The sequence below is a fragment of the Rhizoctonia solani genome, chromosome 3 (assembly GCF_016906535.1).
Source record: "Rhizoctonia solani chromosome 3, complete sequence".
Classification (NCBI taxonomy): domain Eukaryota; kingdom Fungi; phylum Basidiomycota; class Agaricomycetes; order Cantharellales; family Ceratobasidiaceae; genus Rhizoctonia; species Rhizoctonia solani.
In genome coordinates this window covers 796,320-822,309 of record NC_057372.1, presented here as the reverse complement: position 1 = coordinate 822,309, position 25,990 = coordinate 796,320, and the positions used below count along the sequence as shown (strand labels likewise).

Here is a 25,990-nt window from a genome sequence, read left to right as displayed (position 1 = left end):
CGCGCTGTTCGTTCCCCACGAATATTACCTCTGCGAGCTTGGAAGCTGGCAACGGATGCGCTGATAGGATCGTATGGAGGGCTGGTATCCCTATCAGAAAAATCAAATCGTTATTTGAACCCAAATCACCGGCCACTTCCGAATATAGATCATTAGGTAGGAAGAACACACATGGTCCTGGTGATCTGGACCATATGCTCACTCCAGCACGTATTTTGTTAGATTGAGCTTCCTAGACGTCGACCAGATACCCCTCTAACCGACTCAATACCAACACTTGTTGCCCCCACTGGCGTCGACGGTGAACATAGGTATGTATTGCATTTTGAGCCGTGGGGCACCGGAGTCCGGTGATGGCTGCGGGCTTCTGTAAGCAACTTCCTATTGACACCCTGGATGTCCATAGGTCCTGCTCTAGACACAATACGCCACAGCTAGGTATATACAACAGCCTAGTCAATCTCCAAGCTAGCGTCCTTGTTGCCCCCCGTTGTTTTCAGCCTGGCTCCAAAATTATCAGAATCCAATGTGTGAGTGAAACTGTGTTTATAGAGGTCGTGTGAAGTGCTGATTCAGAGGTACGGACAGCGTTTACTCACATGGGAGCTGGGTTAGCCGTGAGTTGACCAATGCCTACTAGCTTTAACCTCGACGATCACTGACAATGGGATTAGAGCACCGACTCTTCAAGTTCCCAGATGTATCGCCGCGGAGTTCTCATCCATTGCCCCTCGGAGTTTTCTGTTGATATCGTCCCCCCGATGAAGGAAGGATCGTCATGGCACTATGGTCTGCGGGTCAAACCGCTCCCAAACTTATCAATGTCGCCACCCGGTGGCCCACTTGGGGACGTAAACCAGAAACGTGTCAAGGGATATGAAATTCACCGTAAATGGGAAGATTGTCTCGATTTGCAGCGGACATTGGAGAAGGAATATAGTGCAGTAGTCAAGGTTCGCAAGGGCAAGGGAGGCAAAAAGGGCCCACCGGTGTACGGAAACCTACAACGGGCTGCTTCATTTGATTCACTCCCGACCGGGCCAGATCCCAAGACCATCCCAAACGACATTCATGCATTCGTCCCCCGCCTGGCTGCTAAATCATCATTGTTTCGTGGAGCTTCTGGGAGTACGCTAGTCCAACAGCGTTCCGAAGAATTTAACGAATTTATTGGTGCATTGTTTGCACCGGGTGCCTCTGTTCTGATCGACCAGGCTCGACAGGCCCCGGCCGTACGGGAATGGTTTGGATTCTGGCGAAGGGATCGGGATGCAATGAGGCGTAGGGATAGCGAGCGGGCGAGCGTTGCGCCTAGCATACGACGACTCTCGATCGCACCATCTGATGCACCTCCACTTCCCACGAACATCGCCCAGGACAGGTCGACTTCTCCATATACATCTTCTCCACTCGCACAGACGTCATACGAATCAACTCCTATCGCCCTGGATATTCAGGAACAGCCCCGACCGTCGAATGAGACCACATATGGTGATTTGGCAACCGCGCTCGATACATTTCCGATGCCTCCGACGCCTCAAGATGGCCCAGTCGTTCTTGACCCGTCTTCTAAATTAACCCAGCCTCCCAGTGGGTTTGTGCCAATTGTACAGCGCCGTTTAGGGCTTGTGCGAAGCGATGCGGCTCGGGGTACATCATTCCGAAACGCACAATTCTTTAGCGCACCTGTGTCCCCGCTCCCGTCTGTACCCGGGTCAGTCGTACCATCAGACTGCGAGTACGAAAGTGACGTGCAGCAGTTCGAGGCCATACGTGGACCGCGGGCCATCTCTCGGTCCATCACTTCTCGTATGGAAGAGGAGAAACCCAAGTCAGGGCGTCAGCGAAGGGCGACATCGCCTTCAATGTCGAGTGGATCCATATCACTTGTCCATTCAACGCCCTCGTCGGCGTCTCCCAGATCTTCTCAAACATCGGATTGGAGTATGGGGCTGAGCCAGAGTCTTATACAGGCTTTGGCCATGTCAGAAACAAGCGAAGAGCCAGCTTCAACAGACGACCAAAGCGAGATCGAAAAGATGCGCAAAATGTCGCTTTCCTCGCTCTCTTCGTCGTCGTCCAGACGTCTTCCTCCTCCTATCCCTCCTCGCTCAAGTCTGCGCCGCCCATCAGCCTCTCATATGCGCCATCAAAGCGATGCGACGACGATTGCCAAACCATCTATCCCAGGGGAAGCCTCACCAACAGTCGTCTACGACGAAGAAGAGCCCGACTTTGAGATTGTGACGCATACGGTGCTCAATTCGTACCTCGAAGATGCCCGACTATCGCTCCTCTCGTCCGAATGCGCCATCTCGTCCAATTCAGGTTCGTCTATTCGACGAAGCATGACGCCCAGTATCGCATCTGCGTATTCGACCTCATCCGCAGGAGGACGAGACTCGATATCTGGCCATGGAATCCCGCCTCCCGTCGCACCGTCTCCCACCACCCCTCTCCCACCCGTTCCTTCACACCAACATCATCTCTCATCCCGCCCAACGAAATCGTTCTCAAGGCGGTATGCCCGATTGGGATAGTATCGTTCTGTGCCGGGTATCCCGAACGGCACCGCTCTCGACCGTACGAGAAATGCTCGCGTCCAAGTTCAGACAAGCAGCCGGGGTCCAACTCGACCTTCTCAAACACGGCTTCGTGCTCGGATACGTGAACCAGCGTCAACGGCAGCAAAACAACAGCACCTGCTTCGGCCCGGTACGTCGGGTGGTCGACCGGGTACAGCAGGGAACGGCGCTCCGCTTCCGCCTCCAAGGTCGAGCGGGCGCCCGGGGACTGCACCCAGCGGAGGCCGGACACGATCGTCGAGTCTCTCGTCGGTCGCTGCGTGCGCGGACCCCATGCACCTCTCGTTGATCGTCACGCAGCGGGATTGGGAGAACGCGGTGATGAAACACGGGGAGAAGATGACTGTTCGGGTCTTGCTCGCCGGCGTCGACTAGGCCCACACCCCGTCCCCCCCGCAATTAATATTGGTCTCGTCGAATCGTTTGTGTGTTTTTTCAATTTGATTTATTATCTCTACAGTATTGTGTATGTGTTTGTAGTCTCTGGATTCAGACGGACCAATGTGTCTCTCGTTGTGTTTCTTTACTCTTTTTCTTTTTTCTTTACTACTATGTTTTTGCAGCTCTCCTATCACACGCTCTTTGTTTTGGTTTCTTATTCCTATGTCTATGTCTATGTTTTATCTTTACCTCCTGTGTGTGTGTGTCTATTTTTGTAGGATCTCTCTGTGTGTCTGTGTGTGTTTCACGTGTTATACCTGTACGACTGCCGAGCAATACCTAAAACCACTGGAATGGAAATCGATCCAAATATCATCCCAATCAATCGAGCCCAGCAAAACAAAGAATACAGTCAGTAGATCTAGAAAGAAAAAGGAAAGAAAAGAAAAGAGAAAGGGCGGGTGAGCAAAAACCCTGGCGATCCAATACAGTCGTACGAGTCTAATCCTACGCCGAAATCGGAAAAAGAGGAGGGAAGAGAGAGAGGAGGAACTTTGTATACCGAGTATCGAGCTCGGTTGCGCAAATGAAGATTAGCATTACGATTTAGGAATAGCCTTGCACTTTCCTTTGTGCTTTGCGCGTTCACCTTAAGCTTAATTGGTGTGAAAGAAGACAAAACAGACGGAACCGAACTTTGTTCGCGTTAAGCTTACGAGGCTTAGAGTTTCAGCGTCATGAAATCGTTATGTTTACCAGTTCCGACCAGACTTGGATTAATATGAATAGTCATTATCATAAATCCTTCTCTACTAGACATGACCAAGAGAAGACCAAACGAACAATGACCACAAAAACTAGATGCAGTGCACAGGAGATAGAGATACTAGATACCGGTTGTAGAGAAAAAAACGCCAAAGCCTCGTAACAAAAGAGTGACAAATGTATAGGTGAGCGGTGTGAGGGGTATAGCTTAACTAAAAAAAAAACTCGATGGACAAGCAAAACAACATTTCCAGAAGGATAGAGCAACTCGAAATTCCGCAAGATAGACAGAGAATAAAACGAAAGGTAGGAGCAGGCCGGCTGACTCTTTATGAGGACTCGGTGGTCTCGGCGACAGGAGCGACCTCCTTGGTTTCCTCGACTGCGGCGACGACGGGGGCGACTTCCTCCTTGACTTCGTCGGCTTCGACAAGAGGGGTGGTTTCCTCCTTGGCCTCGACCTCGAGTTGTTCAATGACCTCCTCGACAGCGACCTCGGGCTTGGCCTCCTCTTCCTCAGTCGAGTGAACACAACACCCGAAACGATTCCATTCTCCCCGAGATCCTCAATGGGAGTACCAGCAGACTCATTGTCAGCCTCAACAACAGGCTCCTCAACGGCTTGCTCCTCGGCAACCTCTACAGACTCTTCAAGCACCTCGGGGATCTCCTCGACAATTTCGGGGACTTGTTCCTCCTCAACAACCTCGTCGGCGATTTCAGCGACGGGCTCTTCGACGCCTCAACCGGTTCCTCCTCGGGAGTGGCCTCGACAACGGGTTCCTCCTCCGCAGCAGCCTCGAGTACAGATTCCTCCGCAACTGGGTCCTCGTGTTCATGATCTTCGGCAGCATGTTCAGACTCGACCACTACGTCATCAACGGGAGCAGGGGACTCTTCGGTAGTTGTGCCTCGACATCCTTGGTTGGCTCTGTGTCCTCCGAAGTCGGAGCGACATCGGACAAAGCTACGGCTGCTGTGGCTACTGCTGCAGTTGTGGCGGCAGCAGCACCGGCCTTGACAGCTTTGCCGGCTCCGACGCGAGGTTTGGTGGCCGTAGATCCGGGACGAGCAGGTACAGGTGCTTTGCGGGCAGTGGTAGCAGCTGGTTTCGAAACGGCCGGAATCTTGGAAGTAGTCGCCTTTGGAATAGGGGGTTTGGTTGTTCGAGGAGCCGCAGTGGATTTCGTTGCGGTTGCGGTGGTAGTTGCGGGTTTGGAGACGGCAGGTTTAGTGGCAGGTTTGGTAGCACTAACGATGCGAGAGGGAACCTTGGCCTTGGCCAGGGATGCAGCGATGGGGGCCGGAGGTTGGCCATGGGAAGGGGTCTTGACGCGTACAGGGGGATGAGCCCGAGGCAGTGGGCTTTGGGGACTTGGCCTTTGGAGCCGCCTTTGGAACAGCAGGAAGACGTGATCGAGAGGCAGGGGCAGGAGCAGGCTTGGCGGATGTTGAGGGGTTTGGCAGACGCGGAAGCGGGCTTCTTGGATGGAACTTGGGATACGCGTCGCGCCGATGTGGCGGCTGTGCGAGGTTTAGTTGCTGGTGTTGGGGCAGGAGCAGGAGTAGGAGCCGGTGCTGGCTCTGATTCAACCTGTGTTTCAGACTGGGGTTGGGGATCGGTAGGGACCGACTCGGGTGTGTCCGAGTGAATGGGCTCTCCTGTCAACCTCGGAATGGCTGGCCCCGCATCCTCGTCGGCTGTGGCATGAACAGGCTGGGGGTCATCCGTGGTAGCAGCCAGCGTAGCCTCGCGTGAGGGTGGGCTCTTCTTGATTATGGAAGAGGGCCGTGGCTTGGGTGCGAGGGTCGGCTGCGAGCTCTGTCGGCGCGGCTGGCCTTGAGAGACTCGCGTCTCGACTGGTTCTCAAACTTGGCCAGCAGAGTCTGGACAGACGCTCGAGGGCGTTCGTCTGGCAGCGGCACTGCAACTTGACTTAGCAAACATCATCATTTACAACTTGTCTTCAACTTACTGGTGGTGAAAGCTGGTGGTTGAACAACCTGCTCCCAACTGATCGTAGCCTTTAATATTCCCTTTGCCTGCCACGTTGTAAACGCCGACCATTATGTCATCTTACAGATTATGTCACCACGACACATGAATTCATTTCCAATCTGCTTCCCTGGGTAACTCACAAGTTTCCCATCATATGTATCGCCGGCGGATCCTGCTCGCTGCCCCGGGTGCCAAACCCGTTGTGCGCGTCCAGCGCACCAGGTTCGTCAAGGTGAGTAAATCCGAGCAGCAACGTATTACTATTCTCACGTTCTCTCTCATCATTCATTTGGCGATGGGGTCTAGGGATACGCAACTGAGGTCCCTCCAAGTGCGAGTGGAACCCTCCCGCCCCCACCACCTCCGCCAAAGAAGAAAAGGGGATTTTTCCGTCGGACGTTGTTGTACACGTCCATATTCGCCGGAACTTTCTATGGGGGAAGTACCTTGGTCGCGCTCAACAGCGAAAGGTACCATGACTTTTTCGTCGAAAGTGTTCCAGGAGGTATGTACATCTCCATCTATGCGCGCATTGATTTGCAATATGCCTCCCAATTAAAAAATTATTATTCTGACTAAATCCCATTCGCATATTGGCACTTGTGATACCACAATCTATGCACACGAATAGGCGAAGAGATAATGGAAATCGCCGCCGATAGAGGATGGGACCGAGTCCGCCTCTCGTCCATCCCACAACGAACCATCGACGCAACAAAAGACACATACAACAAACTCTCCTCCTCCATTTCCTCCTCCTCCTCCTCATCTGGTTCGACCAAACCAGACCAACCGTCCCCTCGCTCGCAGACAGGGCACGCAAAGCCTCCCAAGCGATCATCACCCGCGTCGAACGCAACCCCAACGCACCCGACTTTTCCACCGTCGGAAAACAGATCGAGGCCAAGGCGTTCCAGTTCTCAGAGGGCGTGAGCGAGCTTGCTAAAGAGGTCGAAGCTGCACTGCGAGGCGAGTCCAAGCCGGGTCCGATCGGGTCCGACACCCATGGAAACGCAAACGCGGACACCAAGACGTTGTATCCGGACGCGGCCCCCAAGCGGGACGTCGAGGTTCCGCCCCAGTACGAAAAGGAATGGACACCTCCCAAGGGTAAACAGCTGTACACCGGACCGCCACTCCCGCTCGGATTCGAGCCTCCCCCGGGCTACGTTTTGCCCCCGCCCAAGTCGAACAAGGAGCCAGGGAGCCGCCAAAGGGCAAAGATGTGCTCCCGCTGCTGGCCCCCAAGCTCAACGCGTCCGAACCCGTCATTGCCCAGCTGGCCAAAACGATCGACTCGCTCGCGGCGTTTGTCCAGGCTAATCCGTCGGCGCTGGATAGTGCCCAAGGCGTCCTCTCTACCGCCCAGATCGATCTTGAAAAGCTCGGGGAGCGGTTGGAGTCTGCTAAAGCTGAAGAACGCAAAAGCTCGAGAAAAAGTTGGACGAGCAGGCGAAAGAGTACGAGGACAAGTTGCTCGGACTTGAGATGGAGAGCAGGGAAAAGTTGGATAAGCAAGAGGAAGACTGGAAGGGTGTGTTTGAGGAGGAGAGAAGGAAGATTGTCGCTGCGTATCGGCAAAAGCTCGAAAAGGAGCTCGAGACGCAGGGTGAGATTATCAATCAACGGTGCGTCCCGATACATTTCTCTGGCTCGACTGTACTGACAAGGAGCCCAGGTTGAAGGAAGAAGTCATGGCCCAAGGCATCGAACTCCAACGCCGCTGGATCCGCGAAATCAAAGTCCGGGTAGAAGCCGAACGCGCAGGCCGTCTCGCCAAACTCGACTCGCTCTCGACCTCGCTCAAAAAGCTCGAACGCACAACGGCCGACAACGCCTCGTACCTCGACCAAAACATCCGCATCCACGGACTCCTGAGCGCCCTGCGCGCGACGGTCCGACAGCCCTCCAGGGCGACGAGCGCGCGGGTTCAGGGACGAGCTCCGGGTTTTGAAGAGCGTGGCCGGGGAGTCCGAGGGCGGCGAGATCCTGGACGGGTTGTTGAAGAGCCAGGTGCCGGACGAGGGCGTCGAGCCGCGCGCGGACTTGACCGAGTGGTTCACGACTTCGGTCGCCCCCGCCGTGCGCAAGGCCGCGCTTGTCCCCGACACCTCGGCCGGCGTGCTCTCCCACCTCGCTTCGTCCGTTTTCTCTGCGCTCCGCCCTGCCCCGGCTCCGTCGCTTGCGTCGAGCGGGAACGATGTGCTGAGCAGGATCGCGAGGGCCGAGTATTACTTGAGCCTCAAGGATTTGGACAGTGCTACTCGGGAGGTTAACCAGCTCGAGGGCTGGCCGAAGCGTTTGGTCAAGGACTGGCTGGAGGCGGCTAGGAAGAGGCTGGAGGTTGAGCAGGCGTTGGATGTGGTTCAGACTGGAGCTACGTTGGCTAGCCTGTTGGTCCTTTGAACTCAACCCGTGGCCTTTTTTTTTTTTTTTACCCAAAAAAAAATTGTTAGAGATTGTGGACTAGAATAGGATATATGCTTCGATTGAATCTCACTACTCTTTTGAACGATGCGCATACAAGGTCAAATTAGTTCCAGAAATACAGCTGCTCTCGTTTGATAATCTCCACTACCTCCTTGGAACAATACCTTTCGGCCGTCTCGATCGTCCCCTTCCTCACATCCGTCGAACTAATGTCCCTCACGCTTTGATCGAGGTCTGTGATCTTTATTTTTCCTGCGTCGTAAAACTCTTGCACGTACTCGGACGCAAGAACTCTTCTTCCTCGGTATCGGGATGGGATCCTCGACGGGCACACACGATAGAGGACCCTTCCTCGTTGAAAAACGTGCGCAGTTTGGAAAGCATCTGGGACGGAGATGGATAGTACCTCGGTGCAAAGAACCGAACGATCGTATCCCATCCCATAAGGAACGTTAATTCTTTTATCCCAACGCACACATACACCCAAGAGTCATTGCCTTGCTTGCTCGCAGACCAACGAAATACACATACCGGGTTTACCCGTATCTGAACAATGTTCGCGTAGGATTTCTGACTTGCCGACAAACGTAGGCTCGTTGACTGCCCCGACTGCTACGTCCTGACCCAGTTTCTGGGCCAAGGCGACCATCATTTCTAGCCGTTGCTCGGGATCGCATCTCCTGGTTTGGGAACCTTGTCCACGTTGCTTATGGAGAGAAGGAGCAGCAGCTTGTGCCTGATGACTGGGATAACTGAGACGACTGAGAGGCCAGGGCGGCATGCGCGTTGGTCGGGGGTTAAAGGACGAGTCCAGGACGGATATGTGTGGTCCGTTTGTACCTGGCCAAGATCCATTCGGACGATGAACGAGTTCGAATTTGGATTGGCCAGATCTGAGGCGGTTGATGGCGGCTTGGAAACGGGACATGAGATACAGATACGGATATAAAGACAATTTGGGTGGTGTAGTGAATTGAGGAGATATCGTGTCGGTTACGGTAACGACATGGATGTGGAGTTTTGTATAAGATCATCCCTGGTGATCGACGGCGGATCTCAAAAGTGGAGCGACATCCAAGCTCTACATGCACACGCTTAAAAAAAAAAAAGTCCCGTGCTCGAATCGACGTCATTGGGAACAATGGTTCTTTGGCTTTTACGAAAGGATGTTCGGGAAATAGGCCCAAGATGGCAAGATGACGCTCGGTGACGGTGACACGTTTGTTGTTCACTTGACACGCGGTTGTAATTGAAAGAAAATAGAGGGGGAATACATAGATAAATCCGTGAAAGCAAGGGAATAGCGATAGGGGTTACAATGGGATATGGGCATAATTAAATGGAGCCGAAAAAATAGGGTAACATAACGAAAAGGGAGCGAACAAGTTAGGCTATTTGGTCGGGAGATATTAGCGAGCGTCATAGCACGAGTCGTGATGCACGTACCTTTACCTTTACCCTTGGATCCAGACTTCTCGTACGCATTCGGACCGGGGTTGGGATCCCCAGCCTTGTCTGGGCGTTTATGGGCATGTTTACGACTGTCGTTACTCCCACACGATGAGTCGCTCTCGTCGCCACTTGACTCGGATGATGATTCGTCGAAGCGTCTGGGTTTGTGGTAGATACAGCAGACTGGATGGGTGATGGGTGAGTAAGCAAAGTAAACACAATTGGCTGAGGTACATACTCTTTGACTTCTTCTTTCCACAACCCTCGTTATCTATCACATCCGCATCCCACATCACACGCGGTCTGCTCCTTGGTCCACCTCGTAGTCGCAGGATCCCGTTGGGTGCTTCGCCTCCAGGGTTATTGCCCTCTGGAATAGGCTGCGAGTCTCTGACCGTAATAGTTCGCGAGCCATCCCCAGGTGCGGATGTAGCAGGTCGACGAGCAGCAGATGTAGACGCCATGGTGTTCTGGGGGCCTTGTGATAGTCACAAGTGAGAGTTTATATCCAGGAGCCAAGAGCCGGATGACCAATCTTGGCGCTTAACATGTGTTTCGCACTTTGTCCCCCCGACTCCCAACGCCCATCATGGATAATTCTGGAACCCAATCAGATGAATTGCTTTGGTGCGACGACGACGACAACGAACTTGTGGCGACGCATGATATCGAGAATACATTGCCCGCAGCCAGTCTTCTTTACCACCGGATAATGATCTACAAGCCCCGGCAAACGAACAGGTGAAGCAGGAGCCCGTTGAAGATCTCGACCGACTTACGGTCCCGGCGGCAAAGTATTTGCGTCTTTGCTATCTTCATGCAGCGCCATTTCTAAAACCTGACTCGTCTAGTCAAGACGCAATATGGGCGCTTGAAGAGTGGGCTATGACTATGTTTGAGGAGATTGTAAATGGCTATGACAAGTCGGTCAGTGGCTCCCGCTCATTTCACTGTGTATACAAACACATAAACACCTGAATGGGGGGTGCAACGAGAAGAAATTCGAGTTTCAGATGGTATCTTGCCGTAAAAAGTAATTGTTTTTCGCGCATACATTCGTACCGCCTCTCACCCAAATTGCAACCTCCTCCCCAATAGGTCTGAGACAAGCCGGGTCCGCCGAATCGTTTGGCCGAGTAAGCGTACGCCTACACTCAAGATGATAGGCAAGTCTCTCTTGTACATCCCGAAGCAAACTTGAGCGTCAGCTAAACTTTGGGGGGTCGCCGTTCCATTACCCAGCCGGAGCCCTAAAAGTAGCCGAACTCTCACACCTCGCACTCAAAGACGACGTTCCGACGACCAAAAGAGACATATTCTACAGCGACGTTGAGCTTTTTGGGAAGCAGTCTGTTTCTGACGCGGTACGTCTTGATGTATATCCGAAAGTCTTGTGAGGTTTTTTCGGGTGGACGGGTTTAGAGCTGGAGAATAGTTGGTAGATGACTTGGCGGCTACACTTGGTCTCACGAGGGGGGATTTGGGGATTGTGCGTATCTTTTCTCTTTTTCTTTCACCTTTCCTCGTTTACTCAATTGGGGGGGGGGGTCGCACAGAGAGCGGCGTTAAAGGGTCTCTTTTGCGGCTCGGCTCTAACCCTCACCACATCAAAGGGAGAAGTCATCAGAGGGATGGATTTCGAGGCAAGTCCAATTTGCCGGTTCTCACCTCTAATCAACCCGCAACTTGAATTATAGGAGACGCTTATACCAGTCGGAGAAGACATAGTCAACGTCAATATAGACGAAGACCTTGCGTGGGTATTGATTGTTGAAAAAGAGGCAATTGGCACACTCCTATCAAATTCCACACACTAATCAACGACAGAACAGGCGATATTCCAAACCTTGTGCGCCCTTGGCTTTGCCTCGGCTCACAAATCAATTGGAAGGGGAGTCATAATAACAGCAAGTTGCTATAGCGCGCATATATTCACATGCTCATGAGACCCCATTTAGGGAAAGGGATATCCTGACCTCGCCACACGCCAGCTCGTGTCCGTATTTTCCAGCGAACTCCCAGAATGGTCGGTGCCACTTTGATTTAACAGTTGCTACTTCTTTTTTAAAAATCAAAGGACTATAGCATCCCAATCCTATGCCTCGTAGACGCGGACCCGCATGGAATGGATATTCTTTCCGTCTACAAATTCGGCTCTAAAACATTGGTTCACGAAGATGTGGCTGCGGAAAGGGTGCAGTGGATAGGGGTCAAACGGGCAGATATCAAACGGTGCCATCCATCCATTTAAACCGCTTCACAAGTTAACTGTGCTGACATGGCGGAATAGACTGGGCATACCATCCCTTGAGATGCTAAAAACCACATCGGCTGATATTCGTAAGGTATAAAACCCGTGCGGCTATCTCTTTATCCACTCGAACTAATCGTGTGGGGAAATTTAAATCTGCATACGTTAGGCTGAAAACATGCTCCGTTCTCAAACGCTCCCGAGCGAATGGGTGTATGTGCCTCGGCTTATGAAATAACTCGCTTGACCCCCCTCATATCCGTAATTTATTTTACACAGAGAAGAGCTAGAGCAAATGCTCCAAACCGGGACCAAGGCTGAAATCGAGGTGATCTCTGGTCGCGGAGAAGGTGCACTTGCACTTGTGAAGTATGTTTGCGGAAAGATCTTGGAAGCTCTTGCTTTGGACAGCGAGGACGGTATGATTGAACTCAGTGACCCAGAAGATACGGATATCGTCATCAAGGAAGAAGCTGAAGACTTGATCGACTTGGATGATTTGGACGATTTTTGATCCACTGAAACAGGGTTTCTTATGTCACTTATTACCCGATACTATGAAGGCCCCATATTAATTATTCGTAAAATCACTCAGTAGGATACTACGAAATACGAAACAATCGAACATTTGTTGCTACCAAAAAAGATGAGGTTATACAAGTTATATCCACTATCAACAAATGGGGCTTAAAATCGAACAGGAGCAGCGATAGAGACAACAAGGAGTGGAAAAAAGAAAGATAAAACAGTGAATGGAGAAATGTGCAACAAACAAACAAGTTCCGGGAGAGAGAGGCAGGTCACTTCATAGGTGTCGGGGTTTTGAGACGAAAAAGTTATGCATATATTAGAGTAGAGAAAGAAGAAAAACCGACGTCAGATAACAAAACAGATGAGTATGAACCAATCAACGGGAGACCAACGAAAAAAAGAGTTGGAAGAAGAAAGAGAGTAGAGCGTAAGCCAAGTCAATCGGCCACACGCTTGTCACCTGCGCGCCAATTGAGATCAAGTGAGGTGAGCTTGGAAACACAACTCACACTATGTCATGGCTTCAGCTTTTTCCAAAGGCACCATCTTCGTGGCAGGTAAAGGTGGCATAACATCCACGCTGGCCATTCTGCTATCCGTTTGATTCGCGGGTGTGGATGGTCGGGACGTGCTCGTCCCCGTCGCGGAGGATACGATGTGATTGTGTGGATAATACGATCGTCGCTTCATCTTGCGGTAGTCATAGGACGTGAACCTAGGCAACGATGTGTCAATACATGGTTGTCATTCGGGAGCAATAGATCTTACTGTTCTTCCATTTGCCGCATCTCGGCACTCATTTGCGTTACATCTTGGTTTGCTTTTCGTGGTCGTGCCTTGAGAGGATTATCCTCGAGCAGAAGCTCTTCCAACTCGTGAGTTGCGTCAAAGTTGGCTCGTTTGCTCTAAACCGAGTAACAGATACGTTAGCCGGCAGTCCGGTAATAGGCAGCATAAGTGTGCCGGAACTGTGGGGAACAATAGACGTACGTCGGGAACAAACGGAGGCTCGAGCTCCTTGTCTTCAAGTCTATCCCAGTCAAAGTTCTTGAACCAGCCCTGTTTCTTGAGCTCTTCGAAGCCTTCGCCGTTGGGTTTACAGCCCAGTCGTCGGGTGGTGTCTCGTTCGAGTAGCTACAGAGTGAAATACGTTACCGACCGGCCCGGATTTACTTATGAGAAACAGAACTCACTCCCATCAGCACATACATTCCCTCTCGACTACATTTGGCACTCGCATCCTCGGGGAACTTGAGAGAGTCGCGGGTGATCGCATGGGTCAAGTCCGAGTTTGTCTTTCCCCGGAATGGCCGCTTGCCAAAGATCAACTCGTAAGCACATACGCCAAGCGACCACCAGTCGATGGTATACGTATAACCCTTCTTAGTCAACACCTCGGGCGCTATTTTTGTCAAATGAGTTGTGAACGAGAGTCAACGCATGGATAACTTACCCATATAAGCCATACTGCCCGCGACACCGGTCAGCATCCGTCGTTCCGAGTAGTGGACGGCGATATTCAAATCGGTGATGTGTGCGTGACCCTTCTCGTCCAAGAGAATATTGTCAGGCTTCAAGTCTCTGTAGCACCGCAGCATCAGTGACCGGCGCTTGAGCATTACCAACAATCAAAAGATAGGGAAAGTGGCGCTGGCAACATACCTGTGGATGATACGTTTATCATGGAGAAATGTAAGGGCCGACGCGATCTCTGCGACATAGAACCTGACGGTGTCTTCACTCAACGAGCCCAAACGTTCGAGGTGAACTATGGAGAGATAAGGGTTGAGGATGTCAGGGGATTGTAGATAGTTGGTCATGTGAAAGTTGACTTACAGCGTAGATCACCTCCGAGCATGAGGTCGAGCACAAAGAAACAGTTCTCGTCATCCTGGAATGCATATCGCAGATTGACTACGAATGGGTGGTCGATCTACAAGCACTGTGAGTGACATCCGATTGATATCAATTCATGACTTGCCTCCTCAAGTAATCGTCGCTCTTGAATAATATTGGCAACAGCCTTCATCTTGACACATTTGGCCTTGTTGATATACTTGAGGGCATAGAGGTCCCGTGTCTGCTTGTGTTGTACGACACGGACCTGGTGTAACAAACGGCAGGGTTGAATGATATGACCAGGAAAAAATCTATTTTCAGACTAACCTTGCCGAAGGCGCCCTTTCCAACACTGCGCAAGAGGACAAAATGGAAGAGGTTTACCTCTCCCTCAAAGTCGATAGGCTGTACTACGAGTTAAGCTTCCAAGCTCAATGTGACGTATTGCCAAGCGTACCTCGGATTTACAGCACACTCCACCCATGTTTATTTAAGCTTATTGGGTTGGTTCAGAGAAGAGACGTGATGGGTATGTGCGGTCTACTATCGATAATGCACACTATGAACTGGGCTATCGACAACGAACGGTGATATGGTTGCGAACAGAGCTGGTATCGACTCCAAGTTGAAATATGTGAATTAAGCGTCTACCGTGCGCACTAAAATCTGGATATCGCCCCGCAACCCGAAAAAGAAGAAAGAGTTGAGACAGCAAAGAGAGAGAGGACGAGGAGTCGTAGAGGGAGGGGAACGCACAAGCACAAAGCCAAAGTGAAGGAAACAAGGGAACCCGGTAACGAAACGCAATTTGAAAGGTCACCCTCGTGACGGCTCTTGCGTAAGCATCCCAACCGCTCTTCAAATAGTTTAGCCGTATTTGCTGATTGTTTCGCATTTGTTTGTGAAAACGTATTAAATTCATCAAGAGTAAACATTTCTCGATAATAGATCCCTGCTGACATTGCGCCTCTCGTTTAACCCCGTGCGGAAGAACTAGAACCATTTCCCTCGCCTCTCATTCCTCTCGTCAACGTCAACAACAGCGTCTCAATTCGTGCCTAGTTAGCAAAGGTAAGAGAAAAATCAAGCAAGTGTGGAGTCGTTCAAACTTTACCTGACGCTCCGACAGCTCTTTGATCTCCTGTCTTAGCTTGTCGCCAGGCATTGCAGCCTCCTTCAGATTCTCCATTGCTTCTCCAATCTTCCTAATATCTCCCAATGCATCACCTTGTGCTGAGATAGCTCGTTGACGGACTGTACCAAATAGCCGTGCAAGCGGGCTGTTAGGTGGCTGTTCTTCACGATATGTCCGGCTCGTCCGGGACCTGGACCGCCTGGGGGTAGGTGAAAGAACGATCTCAGGCCGCCCTTGCCTTGTCTCGTCAGGTTCCTGTGCCTTGCCAAACTCAGCCGAGTCCTCCATTCCTGGTTCCCTGTCACCCTCTGTTGAAAATGCGTTTGTGACGCTTGGGGGGACATCGATCTCAAAGATGGCACCCATTACGTCGTCCCGGGAAGTGCCCATGAACGACTCGAACAATCTGAATTGTCGCGATACACTGTCGAACATTGATGACCCTGCAGCTTTGGTTGTTGCGATAAATCTGCTTCCAGGCGCAAAGCATCGTTCATAGACTCCGATCACAATCAATTGGGGAAAAGACTACATAATTTATATAAGTAAATAATTCAGCCTGTGAAACAAAGCAAGCTTACCGTGATTCGGATCAAAAATACGTTGGCTGTATGTAGTTGGCGCGGCGATAAACAGGTTGATAGCGGGTACAAAAATAATAGGGCCAGGATGTTAAAAGGTGGCTGGTACGAGAACAGTGCATCTGACTTGACTCTGGAATTGTCGTTAGACGTGGATGAGTCACTAATTCAAAACGTGACACTCTTACCCTTCAATAGTGGAGATGGCAAACTGGTATAGATATTCCTCCGAGGCATGCTCATTGATTCGTGCAAACGTGTTAGATAGGATCGAGATCATGATTGTTATCTGGAGTTTATTCCGTTGATATTAGCCACAAGTACCCTGGAAGTACACTTACGAGGAGAGTATTGGATAACGCAGCGAACATAACCTGCGGATCAACGTATATTAGGTTAGAATCTACAGTCTATTAAGCCGAACATACCATTAGAATAGGTCCAAAGATAGGATGGAAACTCTCTGCAACGGTAAAACTCAAGAAGGTGTTACCAAACCTTCCTCGCATGGTTAAATGCCGTTTATATATGCATACATATTCACTCACCAAACCTGGGTCATGAGCCATGCAATCTTGCGCAAATTCCATGTTGCGCTCCCGCGCGATAGTGTCCAGAGCGTAAACAACAGACCAGAGAAACTGTTTCAGCCGCATTTTATGATCAAGCTATTCAACTTCTGATAAAGAACCGCTTACCAGACCGCAGCCAACATGATGAAAACGAAGAACTCGGCGATCATTCCCTGTTAGTGAGTCAGTATTTACCTTGCGTGTTAGGGCGGGAGACAGCACCTGAAGGGCCAGGATGATAAGATTGTTCTTGATTGCAAAGAAAGCAAGACGCGGGAAGAGAATGCAAGCCCCGCATGCGAGTATATCATACTATAACACAGAAAGTTAATTTTTTGGAGCATGGCAGCGGAGATTGAAAACAGACGTACAGCAAGGTCGTTCCACCAAAAGTCATCCTTAACAAGGCCACGGCACCTGCATCCCAAGTATACAATGAAGATAGTCGCAAACGCGAGGTCAAATCCATTCCACATGTTTTGGATGTAGACTTGGTGGTACAGATTAGTGAACGTGTATAACGGATCAGTGGTGAACGTACTATCCCAGCCATGCTCCAACGCAGCAGTCAATTCATCCAAGAGGAAGCCAAAGGCAAATATAATGAATACGATTTCAGACCAGTTCATAGTACTAAAACTCTTGTCTGGGCTTGATAAGTTATGAGCCTGCATCAAACTCTGGGAGAACACTTACTGTGGAGACATAGTACAAACAGGAACAGCAAGATTGCAAAGTCCACAAACTCCATAATACCACGATATCGGGGAACTCGTAACCTTGGTGCACAGACATCAGTTTATCAACGGTGTACATTCAATATGTACCACACACCTGTAATGGTCTAACCATGGGGTGTTGTGTACGTCATAAACCTGGACGTGTCGTTGCTTGTAATTATCGGCCAGAATAGAGCCTCGGGTGGCGGGGGCGCTGAAGACCACTCGGCCGTTATAGATATCCGTAATGCACGTCTGGACCAAAGGTGAGGCAATGAAGCGTTTCGCCTCGGAGGATATGGCAATCTGGCAAATGGTGCGTTCAAATCCATAGCAACCATGACTATAGTTACTCACCTCGAGTGCGCTGACCCTATCTGCGTTCCGAATGTCCTCCCCTGTAATCTCCCTGATATCTGACATGCATGAGTCGGGGCATCCTTGAAGAGGGTCCCAGCTGACTGTGAGAACACTGAAAAGGTCAACGGGGTTGTCCGAGTTGCCGGTGAATCTTCGAAGGAGCTTCAGCGCAAGGAGCTCGCATGCATCAGCCCTTGTCAGCTTCAGTGGAGCAAACGCAAGATCCTGGGACGCTGATTCGATGACTAACACAAGTATTTGGTCAGTAGGTCACCAGGTGCAAAGGCTTTACCAAAGTTGGCACGAGGAGCCAACATATGGAACGAGGCAAGTTCCGGATTGAATTGCGAAAATTAATACGTACAATGTGTTCGTACCACCAGACATGCGTAGACTGTGACTTCGCGTGAGAAGTGGTTTATGGAGTTGAGCACTATTTCTTACCAATTGCATAGTTTCTAAGCTTTGCATACTTGAAGACGAGGGGTCGGAATATTGAGTAGTTGACATCAACAGCGTTCTGTGATGCGTTTAACAAGCCGTTGAGGTGTAAATTTGATGAATTTACTCACAAGCTGGTCCCAAGAGAGAGATGCATCTATATAATGGCAAATTAATTTTCGCGCACAAATTTGACCGAGAGCAACCTACCGATCCGCTCCTATGCACATCGTTTCAGTCAAACAAAGACCTGGTTCATAGGAAATTCACTCACTTCTACATCTTTCTTAATTGCGTGTATGAGAGGAAATACTGGCTGATTCAATAAATCTTGTTCCGCAGGTACGTCGAGAGGCAAACGAAGCTGCACTTCTGGGTCCATAGTCGAAGTTGGGACCATCATAGAATTCTCTACGCGCTTAATTACCCCGCATATCACGTAATTATTGTCGCAGCACGTGACAGCCGACAACTCACCATGTCCCTTCAAGCATCTAGAGTCAGCTCTGTTATTGGAATATTACTAGACTTGTCGATATTACTTGTTGCTTGGTCACATATATTTGCTGCTCCTTATAACAAAGTAGAAGAAAGTTTCAACTTACACGCTACTCATGACATCTTAGCATATGGACTCACACCAAAGGCCCTTCCACATGTAAGCCACTTTTGACTTTTGATGGGATCACAACTAGATATGCTATCTAGTATGACCACTTTGTATTCCCAGGAGTAGTTCCTCGCACTTTTATAGGCAGCCTCGTACTCGCCGCTGGCTCGTACCTGCCCTTACGCATTTGCACGGCCTTTGGCATCATTCAATCCAAGCTAGGAGTTCAGCTTCTCAGTAAGTCGAAAGCTTTTCACTCTGATAGTACAAGTAATTTATTGTTCAGTGAGGCTGTGTCTTGCAACTGGCAATGTATATGGTCTGATTTTGATCAGAAGGGCCGTCGAGCGGCGCTTTGGTAGAGGAACATCGGCCTTGTTCACCCTTTTGACTTGCACACAATTCCACCTCCCATTCTGGATCGGACGTACTCTACCCAATATGTTTGCTCTCCTTCCAGGTATTTTCGATCAGTCCAATTTGCTGGTTGGCTACTTCTAACGCATTGGCTTCAGTTAACATGGCCACATCACTCTATGTCCATCCTGGCTCGACCCCTATTACGATACGACGACACTATAGGATCATCCTATGTTTCTTCGGAGCAACGGCAATCATATTCCGCTCTGAACTGATATTACTATTTCTCCCCACACTCCCCTTGGTTCTATTCAGATACTCTGTTCCGCCGAGGTTCCTTATTCCTATGGGACTAACCTTTGCGATAGGTAGCCTTGGTAGGTCATATTTCTGATGTTCAGAATGCGTGATAACGGAGGAACATAGCCAGCACTCTCATCATCGACTCATACTTTTGGAATGAATGGAGATCATTTGTATGGCCAGAACTATCTGGAATCCTGTTCAATGTATACGAGGGAAAGAGTTCGGAATGGGGGGTAAGTGTATAGCCTTTTGACTGCTCTACTTTACGTGCTAGTTCGCACTAGTACATTTCTTCGCATCGTTCCTGGAGCAATCCGAGGTTATGCATTTCTCTATTTTTGCATTAACGTTTTGCGTTATCCTAATTATGGCCCACACTGTGCCTCGTAATCATGCGTTACCGGCAGCACTACTCCTCTCTTCACATTCCGCCACTCTCCACTTACTTCTCTAATAACGAACGTCAACTATTTCGCCATCTCCAATTGCGCACGCCTAGGCTCGCATTTCCCCGCAACTTCCTTTCCCCGAGACGAGCAAACGAACTACGCCACCCCCTCTCCAATGCAAAAAGACCTCTCGATCGCCGGGATACTCCTGGCCAGGCTCGATAGAGCTGCCATCATGCATTTGATTTCGAACATTATCGCATACATGCCATCTCGACCCTTGCTAGACTCATGGTCAGATGACTCTAGACTCGGTCTCTCAGCCATACGATGAAGCTTCTCGCCGGGATCCGCCCGCCTTGAGTGAGGCGAGACATACCCGTTTCCTCGTTCGCACGCGAACCTTTTGCATTTCCGCTCGATCTTTCTCTTTCCCCCCCAAGGCACGTTCGACTCATGGGGTTCACTTCCCAATATGTGCAAAGTTCTCGGAATGATTCATGCATTGGCTTTCGTAAGATCACTGACCACATTCCTCTCTACTCCAACCCAGATTTCGCCATGGCACACGTACCTGACGCAGCACCTTCCAAAGCTCCTTCTCGGCTCTACGCCACTTGCGCTGTATGCGTGTGCACCAACCGCGCTCGAACGAACTTTACTCAAGACGAATGACAAGGCCAACAGCCCGCATAGTCCCAGCATTGTGCGCGAGCTCCTCACTCCATACGTCGCCTTTGTGCTCCTCATCTCGGGACTCGGGCACAAGGAGTGGAGATTCGTGGTCTACGTGGTACCGATGATCAATGTTGCTGCTGCAATAGGTGCCAAACGACTGTATGTCCCCCCTTCCTCCCTCCTTCCCTTGCCCTTTCTCCGTACGCTAGGCTTTGTATGCTGATATACAACCGACCAGACTCTCCTTCCCATCGGGTCCTCTACGGGTCTTGGGACGACTTGCCGTGTTCGGTTTGGTAGGATGCAACATTACAGCAACGCTCTTGCTCACCGCCATCTCACGAACCAACTATCCGGGCGGCCACGCTCTCGCGCTCATCAACTCTCTCCCTCCCTCCTCGTCCAACTCGAGAACGAGCGTGTGGATCGATAACTTGGCAGCTCAGACCGGTGCATCGCTATTCACCCAAGCTCATTCGCCTCCGTACTTTAATAACAACAATGTCTCGTCGAGTTTGAGCTCGAGCTCGAATTCATGGACGTATTCCAAGGACCCGAATCCGGTCTCGTATGACGACTTTACGTACCTCGTGGTGGAAGATCCTAGCGCACATCCTATAGAAAAGTGGGACTTTGTTGGGAGCGTCCAAGGGTTTCAGAAGGTGGATATTAAGCGATTAAGAGTGGTGACCAAGCCCACGCTGTTTGTCTTGCGCAACAAGGCAAACGTATGGTGATGGGTATTACAAGTAATCATGTAGCCTTTAATGGGAATATATATCATGTACCCAAGCCAAACTTTTGTCATGTACTTGTCCGCAAATCCAACTCAAACCCCCCTTGGGGATGTGAAAAAAGAGAAAGTCGTAAAAGAAGACTTTATTCACAAGAAACAAATTTAATAATTCACAAAACGAACCAGCGAGGGGAAAAGGGGTGATGGATAATCAGCTAGCGCATGACAAGACACACATTTTTACGACAACGAGAGGGGAGAGAGTCTAGCAACCCATGAAGACCCGGAAAAAGATGAACAGCGAAAGGAGGGGGAAAAGGAGAAGCCAGAGACTAGAAAAACATATCGCAAGCATAGGTATACAACGACGGCACATCGACAGCGACTAGTGATACACACGCACATACACACACGGAGAAAGAAAAAGAAAACGACTCTCAAGACAGGTACCGCTCGTTGAGCGAGGCCACTTCCCTCGCGAGGAACGGCCAGGTGAGTTGACGGCCTTTTCCGGGCGGGACTGCACCTTCCTTGGCGCGTTCCTTTGCAAGCTGGATTTCCCACCCACAGAGATTGTAGAGCAGTCGCATATTGGGCTGGATCAATACGCTATACACGAAATTCAAGTCAGCAATAATGCAAATGATAGACATGTAGATATAGAAAACCTACCTCAACCGACGACTCCTAACCATCAAGTACGCATCGACAAGCCCGACCTCAAGATGCTTCATCACATACGCAATCGTAATCGTCGCGCTCCGGCTCACGCCCACACGACAATGGACCAAGACGCTCCCTCCACTTGCCCGAGCTCTGTCGATCCACTCGACCACCGGTCCGATTTCGGTACGAAGCGAATCGATCCCATCATCGCATACGCCCTTGATGTCGAGCACGCTGATCCGGCCTTCACGCTCTTCGGTCCACAGACCGCCAGCTTGGCCGGGCACGAGCGCGCATTCGCCGACAGACACGACGTGAGTGATCCCCAGCGCGTGGAGCATATGGACGTTGCCTGCGTGGGCCAGATTCCCGAGGTACAAAAACGGCAAGACCCGGGACGGGAACGAGCCATCGAACCGCGCATCGTTGAACCACGTTTGGTGGTCAACAATTGCAGGCAACAGCGGGCTCGTCGAGGCGCGCGCGCGGGTCTTGCGTGGGGTCGAGGCGGCGACCGGAGTGACGTCCGGCGTAGACCCGCGAGAGCCAGACCGCTCGCGTTGGCCGAAAAAGCTATTCGCGCTCGAAGAGGAACTTATGCTTCCGCTGCGCCATGTGCCGGCGCTTCCCCACCTCCAGCGGCCGGCGGCGCTACCTTCTTCACGATCGCTTCGGCCTTCGAGACCCAGTCGGGCTTCGACGCGGCGCAAGACGCCGACATCAGACGGGTAGACGAAAAAGCTTCGATCGCGGGTGCATTGCAGGTCGAGATAAGCTTCTGGGAGACTGATTTGGCGTTCGAGCATAATGTAGCATAGCGCGAGGACGCTGGATTCGGTGTACCCATCTCCGGAATGGATGAGGATCTTGGCGGGACGAGGCTGGGCATGGGCCACACGTTGGAGGAATGCGATAAACGGCAAAAGCTGGGCTATGGTTGCTTGAGAGCACGTCGGTGAGGCTGGGAAGGCCATGTGGATGATCGACGAAGGATTTGGTGGTGGGCGATGAGGGATAGGGGTGGACGAGGGTGAGGCGCCAAAAACGCCAAAAGCAGCATTGTCGCCAGCACCTGTGACACCGCGTACACGCTCTTCCCAGCAAGCATCGAGGTTGGTGAGATGCTGCTCGGCTTGATGGAGCTGGGCAGGGGTGACAAAGCCAGCCTGTTCGTGGCACTCGATGCAAATATCATAGCCATCAGGGTTGCCAGTCGAATCAAACGGATCAGGGTAGGGGACTGGCCAGGTGTTGGGATCGTGAGCATACATAGGGGGTATCGGTACATCTTGGGTGTTTCCAAGCTGGGGATAATCGAGATCAGAACGAGGTTGCAAGGTAGAACAAAGGCAGGACTACGTACCCAAACACCCTCTGCGATTTCGCTGGCCTTGGTGAGGTCACGCATTTCCTCTTTTTCGCGGGCGAAAAAATCGATGCGATTCAAGTCACGCCCCTTGAGATTGACGGCCACGAGATGGGGATATTGACGCTCAAAGACGTCAAACGAATCTAGATCGAGGTGAGTGTGAATTGTAGTGGAGCGTGGGACCTGGACGGACCGGTGACCACAAACACGTTGTAGGCGAGAAGACCTGTTCCGTAGCCAATCTCGCCTTCTGCCCCTGGGCCTTCCTCCTCGTTGGTGATCTTGTTGGCTGAGCGCATGCGAACCCAGCGCTCTTCGGCTTTGCGTTCGACGGCGAGTTTGATACGGCGGGCGAGTTCGGTGGCTGCGCGAGTGGCACCACGAGGAGAATAGACGACAATGTCAGAGATGCTGGCATAAGTGGCAACTTGAATGCCAAAGTTACGACTGGACAGGTGTGAGATGAAGCGCATATAGATACGTAAATGGTGACTCACAGACTGATGCCATCTGGAACTCGGGGCTTGACAAACTCGGAGGGTTCATCACCATCGGTAAGAATCTCGTGGGGGCTCATTGCACTCTGAAGCAAGCAGCGACGAGCACCGTGTGTAGACGAGCACGAGAGCGGCGCTTCTTGTGCTTGATGTTCTTTTGACTGGGAACGACGACACTGGTGGGGGCTGTGCTGGTGGACTCGAGGCTGGTGCTGGCAACGCTGACGGGACTGGGCGGACCCGAGACACTGTCGACGCGGGAAGAGCGGACTGCGATGACGTCGTTGGATACAGTGTCGACCTTGGCGCTAGTGTCGATGGGGGCAAATGACTCGCGATAGGAAGCGGGTGCGCTTGCGTTGGGATCAGCAATGTTAATGTCGGCCATGCGCATTGTCTCGTCGCGATCGTCCTCGTGCGGCTCGGCGCTATCCGAGTCTGAGTCGGATTGGTCATACCATGCATCATCGTCATCGTCCGAGCTCGAGTCGGTGAGCCTGGGCTCGTCATCGTCGTCGTTGTTGTCGTCGCAGAGGATGGTGGTGAGACCGCGGTAGCGTGGGATGTCCGGGGGACCGAGGTGCTGGGAGCCGCGACCCCTGGAAGCGCCGCTTGCGGTGGCAAAGAACATGTTCTGGGGCTGGTTGTCGCCTTCGACGCCGTGCAAAAAGGGAAAGAGCACGCTGTCGTCGGGGTCCGCGAGAGAGTGTGCGTGTGCGAGTTCGGCATACTGAGCAGCAGTGAGTGCACGGACAGATGCATGGGGTGCTGGGCGGGCAACTCCCACTACAGGCAGCGAACCAAGAAACTCGCTCGGATACACCAGGCCATGGCTCGGTGCCGCAGCCACAGGCGATGGAGACGGGGCGGGGGAGGGGGTCTGCCATCATCGTTAACAACACATTCATTCATAATCGCCCCAAACACGCTCACCATGGCAAAGAGTAAAGAGGGGGTGATGGCTGAGACCGACTAGTCGCACACTCTTCATACTTGAGCGACAGGAAACAATTGTTTGCCCCTGTTTAGCAATCCACTCCCTCGGTCCCATCGCCCACGCTCACTCATTCATCAGCACCTTCATTTCAAGCACGCGTAAACTCAATACTACCGACCCCGACCAGCTCCTCTTCTCTCGCCCGCCGCCGGACACCCCCGCACTCCACGTGCCTGTGCATCATCTCCCTCGGCTCACGTCATCCCGCCCCCGCTCTCCCTCCTCCTTGCTCCGCACTCTCGCTCATACACTCCCTGGCTATATGCGCTCATACCTGGCGCTCGATGGTCATCCGGCCGACGATCCAGGCCCCCCGAACACAATCAAACTCTGACCTCACTTATCCCGGGTCACGAGCACTTGGGGTAATTAGGCTTTACACATCTCTCGTTATCGTCCCTCTCGTCTTAATTCTAAAACAAACCTGTCGCCGACTCGGACAATGATATCACACAACCGTTAATATGCTCCCGCTTCAACCCCAAATCGTACCCGCAGCACTTCTGCCCCACCCAGTCCAATTATTGCCTTCTAATTCTTCCAGGATCGCCTAGTCTCTACGGATCCAGCTTATAACATGTACATACATGCACACACGCATATTGGTCCATTCATTCAGCCTTGTTCTTCTAGCTTCGAAACGGACGAATCTCTCTCTCTCTCAAGGCTGAGATCAGGCGTGGGACTCTTCGACCATCTTGGCAGCTAGGAAGGAGGGGGCGGGCTCTGTTTAGAGTCACCCCGCCAACCCGTCAAGGCGCCACACGCGCATGTCCTGCTACAAATCACTCAAAAAGCAACTCGTTCCTGTCAAATCCCATTCAAATCCTAACCTTCTAACAATTCCGCCGGCCCAAAAGCCTCTCTGTCTGTCTGTCTGTGCATGCGACAAGGTCTCAACGCCCGAGCGAGCTCATTGGCTCCCCAATAATCCTGAACAGGTCACATCCGGCGAGAACCACACACGCGCACATACACACACATAGAACTTGGATCTACTCCAAAAAGGCACCAGCGTACCGAATAATTGCGGCTCTTGGATTAACACTGCATGGACAAATCGAGTATCCTACTTGGCGTTGGCGGTATAAAGGTATGTGCGGATGAGGAGAGTCTTACTACGCCCCTGTTGTGCGGGTCCGAGACTAGACTCTGGACCTGACAGAATAGCCCGAAGCAACGCAACACAACCGTTCACACTCTTCTTCTTTCACTCTTTCCCAAAAAAGTTCCGCGCCGTATTTGGAACCTTGGCCCACACGTTGCGTGTCCAACTCGACAGCCACATCTAATTTATCGCCGGGTGTGATTTGTCTCTGATAGGTACTGTACGCATAGAGA

The 25,990-nt window shown here is 51.4% G+C and overlaps 9 protein-coding genes across 9 annotated transcripts; 5 read left to right on the top strand and 4 right to left on the bottom strand.

The window, feature by feature from the left end:
* Positions 1-526: 526 nt before the first annotated feature.
* Positions 527-2,960, top strand: RhiXN_02638 (uncharacterized protein; the record flags this gene model as incomplete). The annotated part of the gene is made up of 4 exons (XM_043322455.1): positions 527-530; positions 589-617; positions 675-2,465; positions 2,541-2,960. 4 exons carry the CDS (start codon positions 527-529, stop codon positions 2,958-2,960), a joined length of 2,244 nt encoding a protein of 747 aa, XP_043177951.1.
* Positions 2,961-4,060: 1,100 nt separating this feature from the next.
* RhiXN_02637 (uncharacterized protein) lies at positions 4,061-5,799 on the bottom strand (the record flags this gene model as incomplete). Its single annotated transcript, XM_043322454.1, has 7 exons — positions 4,061-4,246; positions 4,276-4,437; positions 4,479-4,573; positions 4,627-5,059; positions 5,107-5,544; positions 5,605-5,656; positions 5,708-5,799. 7 exons carry the CDS (start codon positions 5,797-5,799, stop codon positions 4,061-4,063), a joined length of 1,458 nt encoding a protein of 485 aa, XP_043177950.1.
* An 85-nt stretch (positions 5,800-5,884) lies between these two features.
* RhiXN_02636 (mitofilin domain-containing protein) lies at positions 5,885-8,136 on the top strand (the record flags this gene model as incomplete). Its single annotated transcript, XM_043322453.1, has 8 exons — positions 5,885-5,962; positions 6,037-6,235; positions 6,362-6,502; positions 6,541-6,840; positions 6,885-7,125; positions 7,149-7,358; positions 7,409-7,570; positions 7,635-8,136. The coding sequence occupies 8 exons, from the start codon at positions 5,885-5,887 to the stop codon at positions 8,134-8,136; spliced, it is 1,833 nt and encodes a 610-aa protein (XP_043177949.1).
* A 127-nt stretch (positions 8,137-8,263) lies between these two features.
* RhiXN_02635 (Type 1 phosphatases regulator YPI1) lies at positions 8,264-10,076 on the bottom strand (the record flags this gene model as incomplete). Its single annotated transcript, XM_043322452.1, has 5 exons — positions 8,264-8,412; positions 8,439-8,618; positions 8,692-9,072; positions 9,607-9,795; positions 9,851-10,076. 5 exons carry the CDS (start codon positions 10,074-10,076, stop codon positions 8,264-8,266), a joined length of 1,125 nt encoding a protein of 374 aa, XP_043177948.1.
* A 125-nt stretch (positions 10,077-10,201) lies between these two features.
* Positions 10,202-12,377, top strand: RhiXN_02634 (topoisomerase acting in meiosis protein; the record flags this gene model as incomplete). The annotated part of the gene is made up of 10 exons (XM_043322451.1): positions 10,202-10,239; positions 10,302-10,539; positions 10,779-10,976; positions 11,310-11,368; positions 11,440-11,461; positions 11,571-11,638; positions 11,698-11,844; positions 11,903-11,957; positions 12,033-12,076; positions 12,143-12,377. The coding sequence occupies 10 exons, from the start codon at positions 10,202-10,204 to the stop codon at positions 12,375-12,377; spliced, it is 1,104 nt and encodes a 367-aa protein (XP_043177947.1).
* Positions 12,378-12,904: 527 nt separating this feature from the next.
* RhiXN_02633 (receptor-activated Ca2+-permeable cation channel) lies at positions 12,905-18,423 on the bottom strand (the record flags this gene model as incomplete). The annotated part of the gene is made up of 25 exons (XM_043322450.1): positions 12,905-13,109; positions 13,163-13,299; positions 13,385-13,528; positions 13,588-13,796; positions 13,848-13,975; positions 14,057-14,162; positions 14,231-14,327; positions 15,348-15,896; positions 15,950-16,082; positions 16,138-16,238; positions 16,291-16,323; positions 16,378-16,447; positions 16,498-16,590; positions 16,648-16,694; positions 16,744-16,833; positions 16,893-17,011; positions 17,063-17,167; positions 17,218-17,300; positions 17,356-17,546; positions 17,598-17,845; positions 17,965-17,994; positions 18,045-18,120; positions 18,173-18,198; positions 18,252-18,261; positions 18,316-18,423. The coding sequence occupies 25 exons, from the start codon at positions 18,421-18,423 to the stop codon at positions 12,905-12,907; spliced, it is 3,138 nt and encodes a 1,045-aa protein (XP_043177946.1).
* Positions 18,424-18,519: 96 nt separating this feature from the next.
* RhiXN_02632 (glycosyltransferase family 22 protein) lies at positions 18,520-19,931 on the top strand (the record flags this gene model as incomplete). The annotated part of the gene is made up of 6 exons (XM_043322449.1): positions 18,520-18,699; positions 18,750-18,888; positions 18,938-19,111; positions 19,167-19,388; positions 19,438-19,550; positions 19,725-19,931. The coding sequence occupies 6 exons, from the start codon at positions 18,520-18,522 to the stop codon at positions 19,929-19,931; spliced, it is 1,035 nt and encodes a 344-aa protein (XP_043177945.1).
* A 250-nt stretch (positions 19,932-20,181) lies between these two features.
* RhiXN_02631 (glycosyltransferase family 22 protein) lies at positions 20,182-21,121 on the top strand (the record flags this gene model as incomplete). The annotated part of the gene is made up of 2 exons (XM_043322448.1): positions 20,182-20,543; positions 20,623-21,121. The coding sequence occupies 2 exons, from the start codon at positions 20,182-20,184 to the stop codon at positions 21,119-21,121; spliced, it is 861 nt and encodes a 286-aa protein (XP_043177944.1).
* Positions 21,122-21,557: 436 nt separating this feature from the next.
* Positions 21,558-24,588, bottom strand: RhiXN_02630 (Dual specificity phosphatase, catalytic domain; the record flags this gene model as incomplete). The annotated part of the gene is made up of 7 exons (XM_043322447.1): positions 21,558-21,729; positions 21,793-23,090; positions 23,150-23,298; positions 23,349-23,602; positions 23,653-23,687; positions 23,738-24,532; positions 24,586-24,588. 7 exons carry the CDS (start codon positions 24,586-24,588, stop codon positions 21,558-21,560), a joined length of 2,706 nt encoding a protein of 901 aa, XP_043177943.1.
* Positions 24,589-25,990: the final 1,402 nt, after the last annotated feature.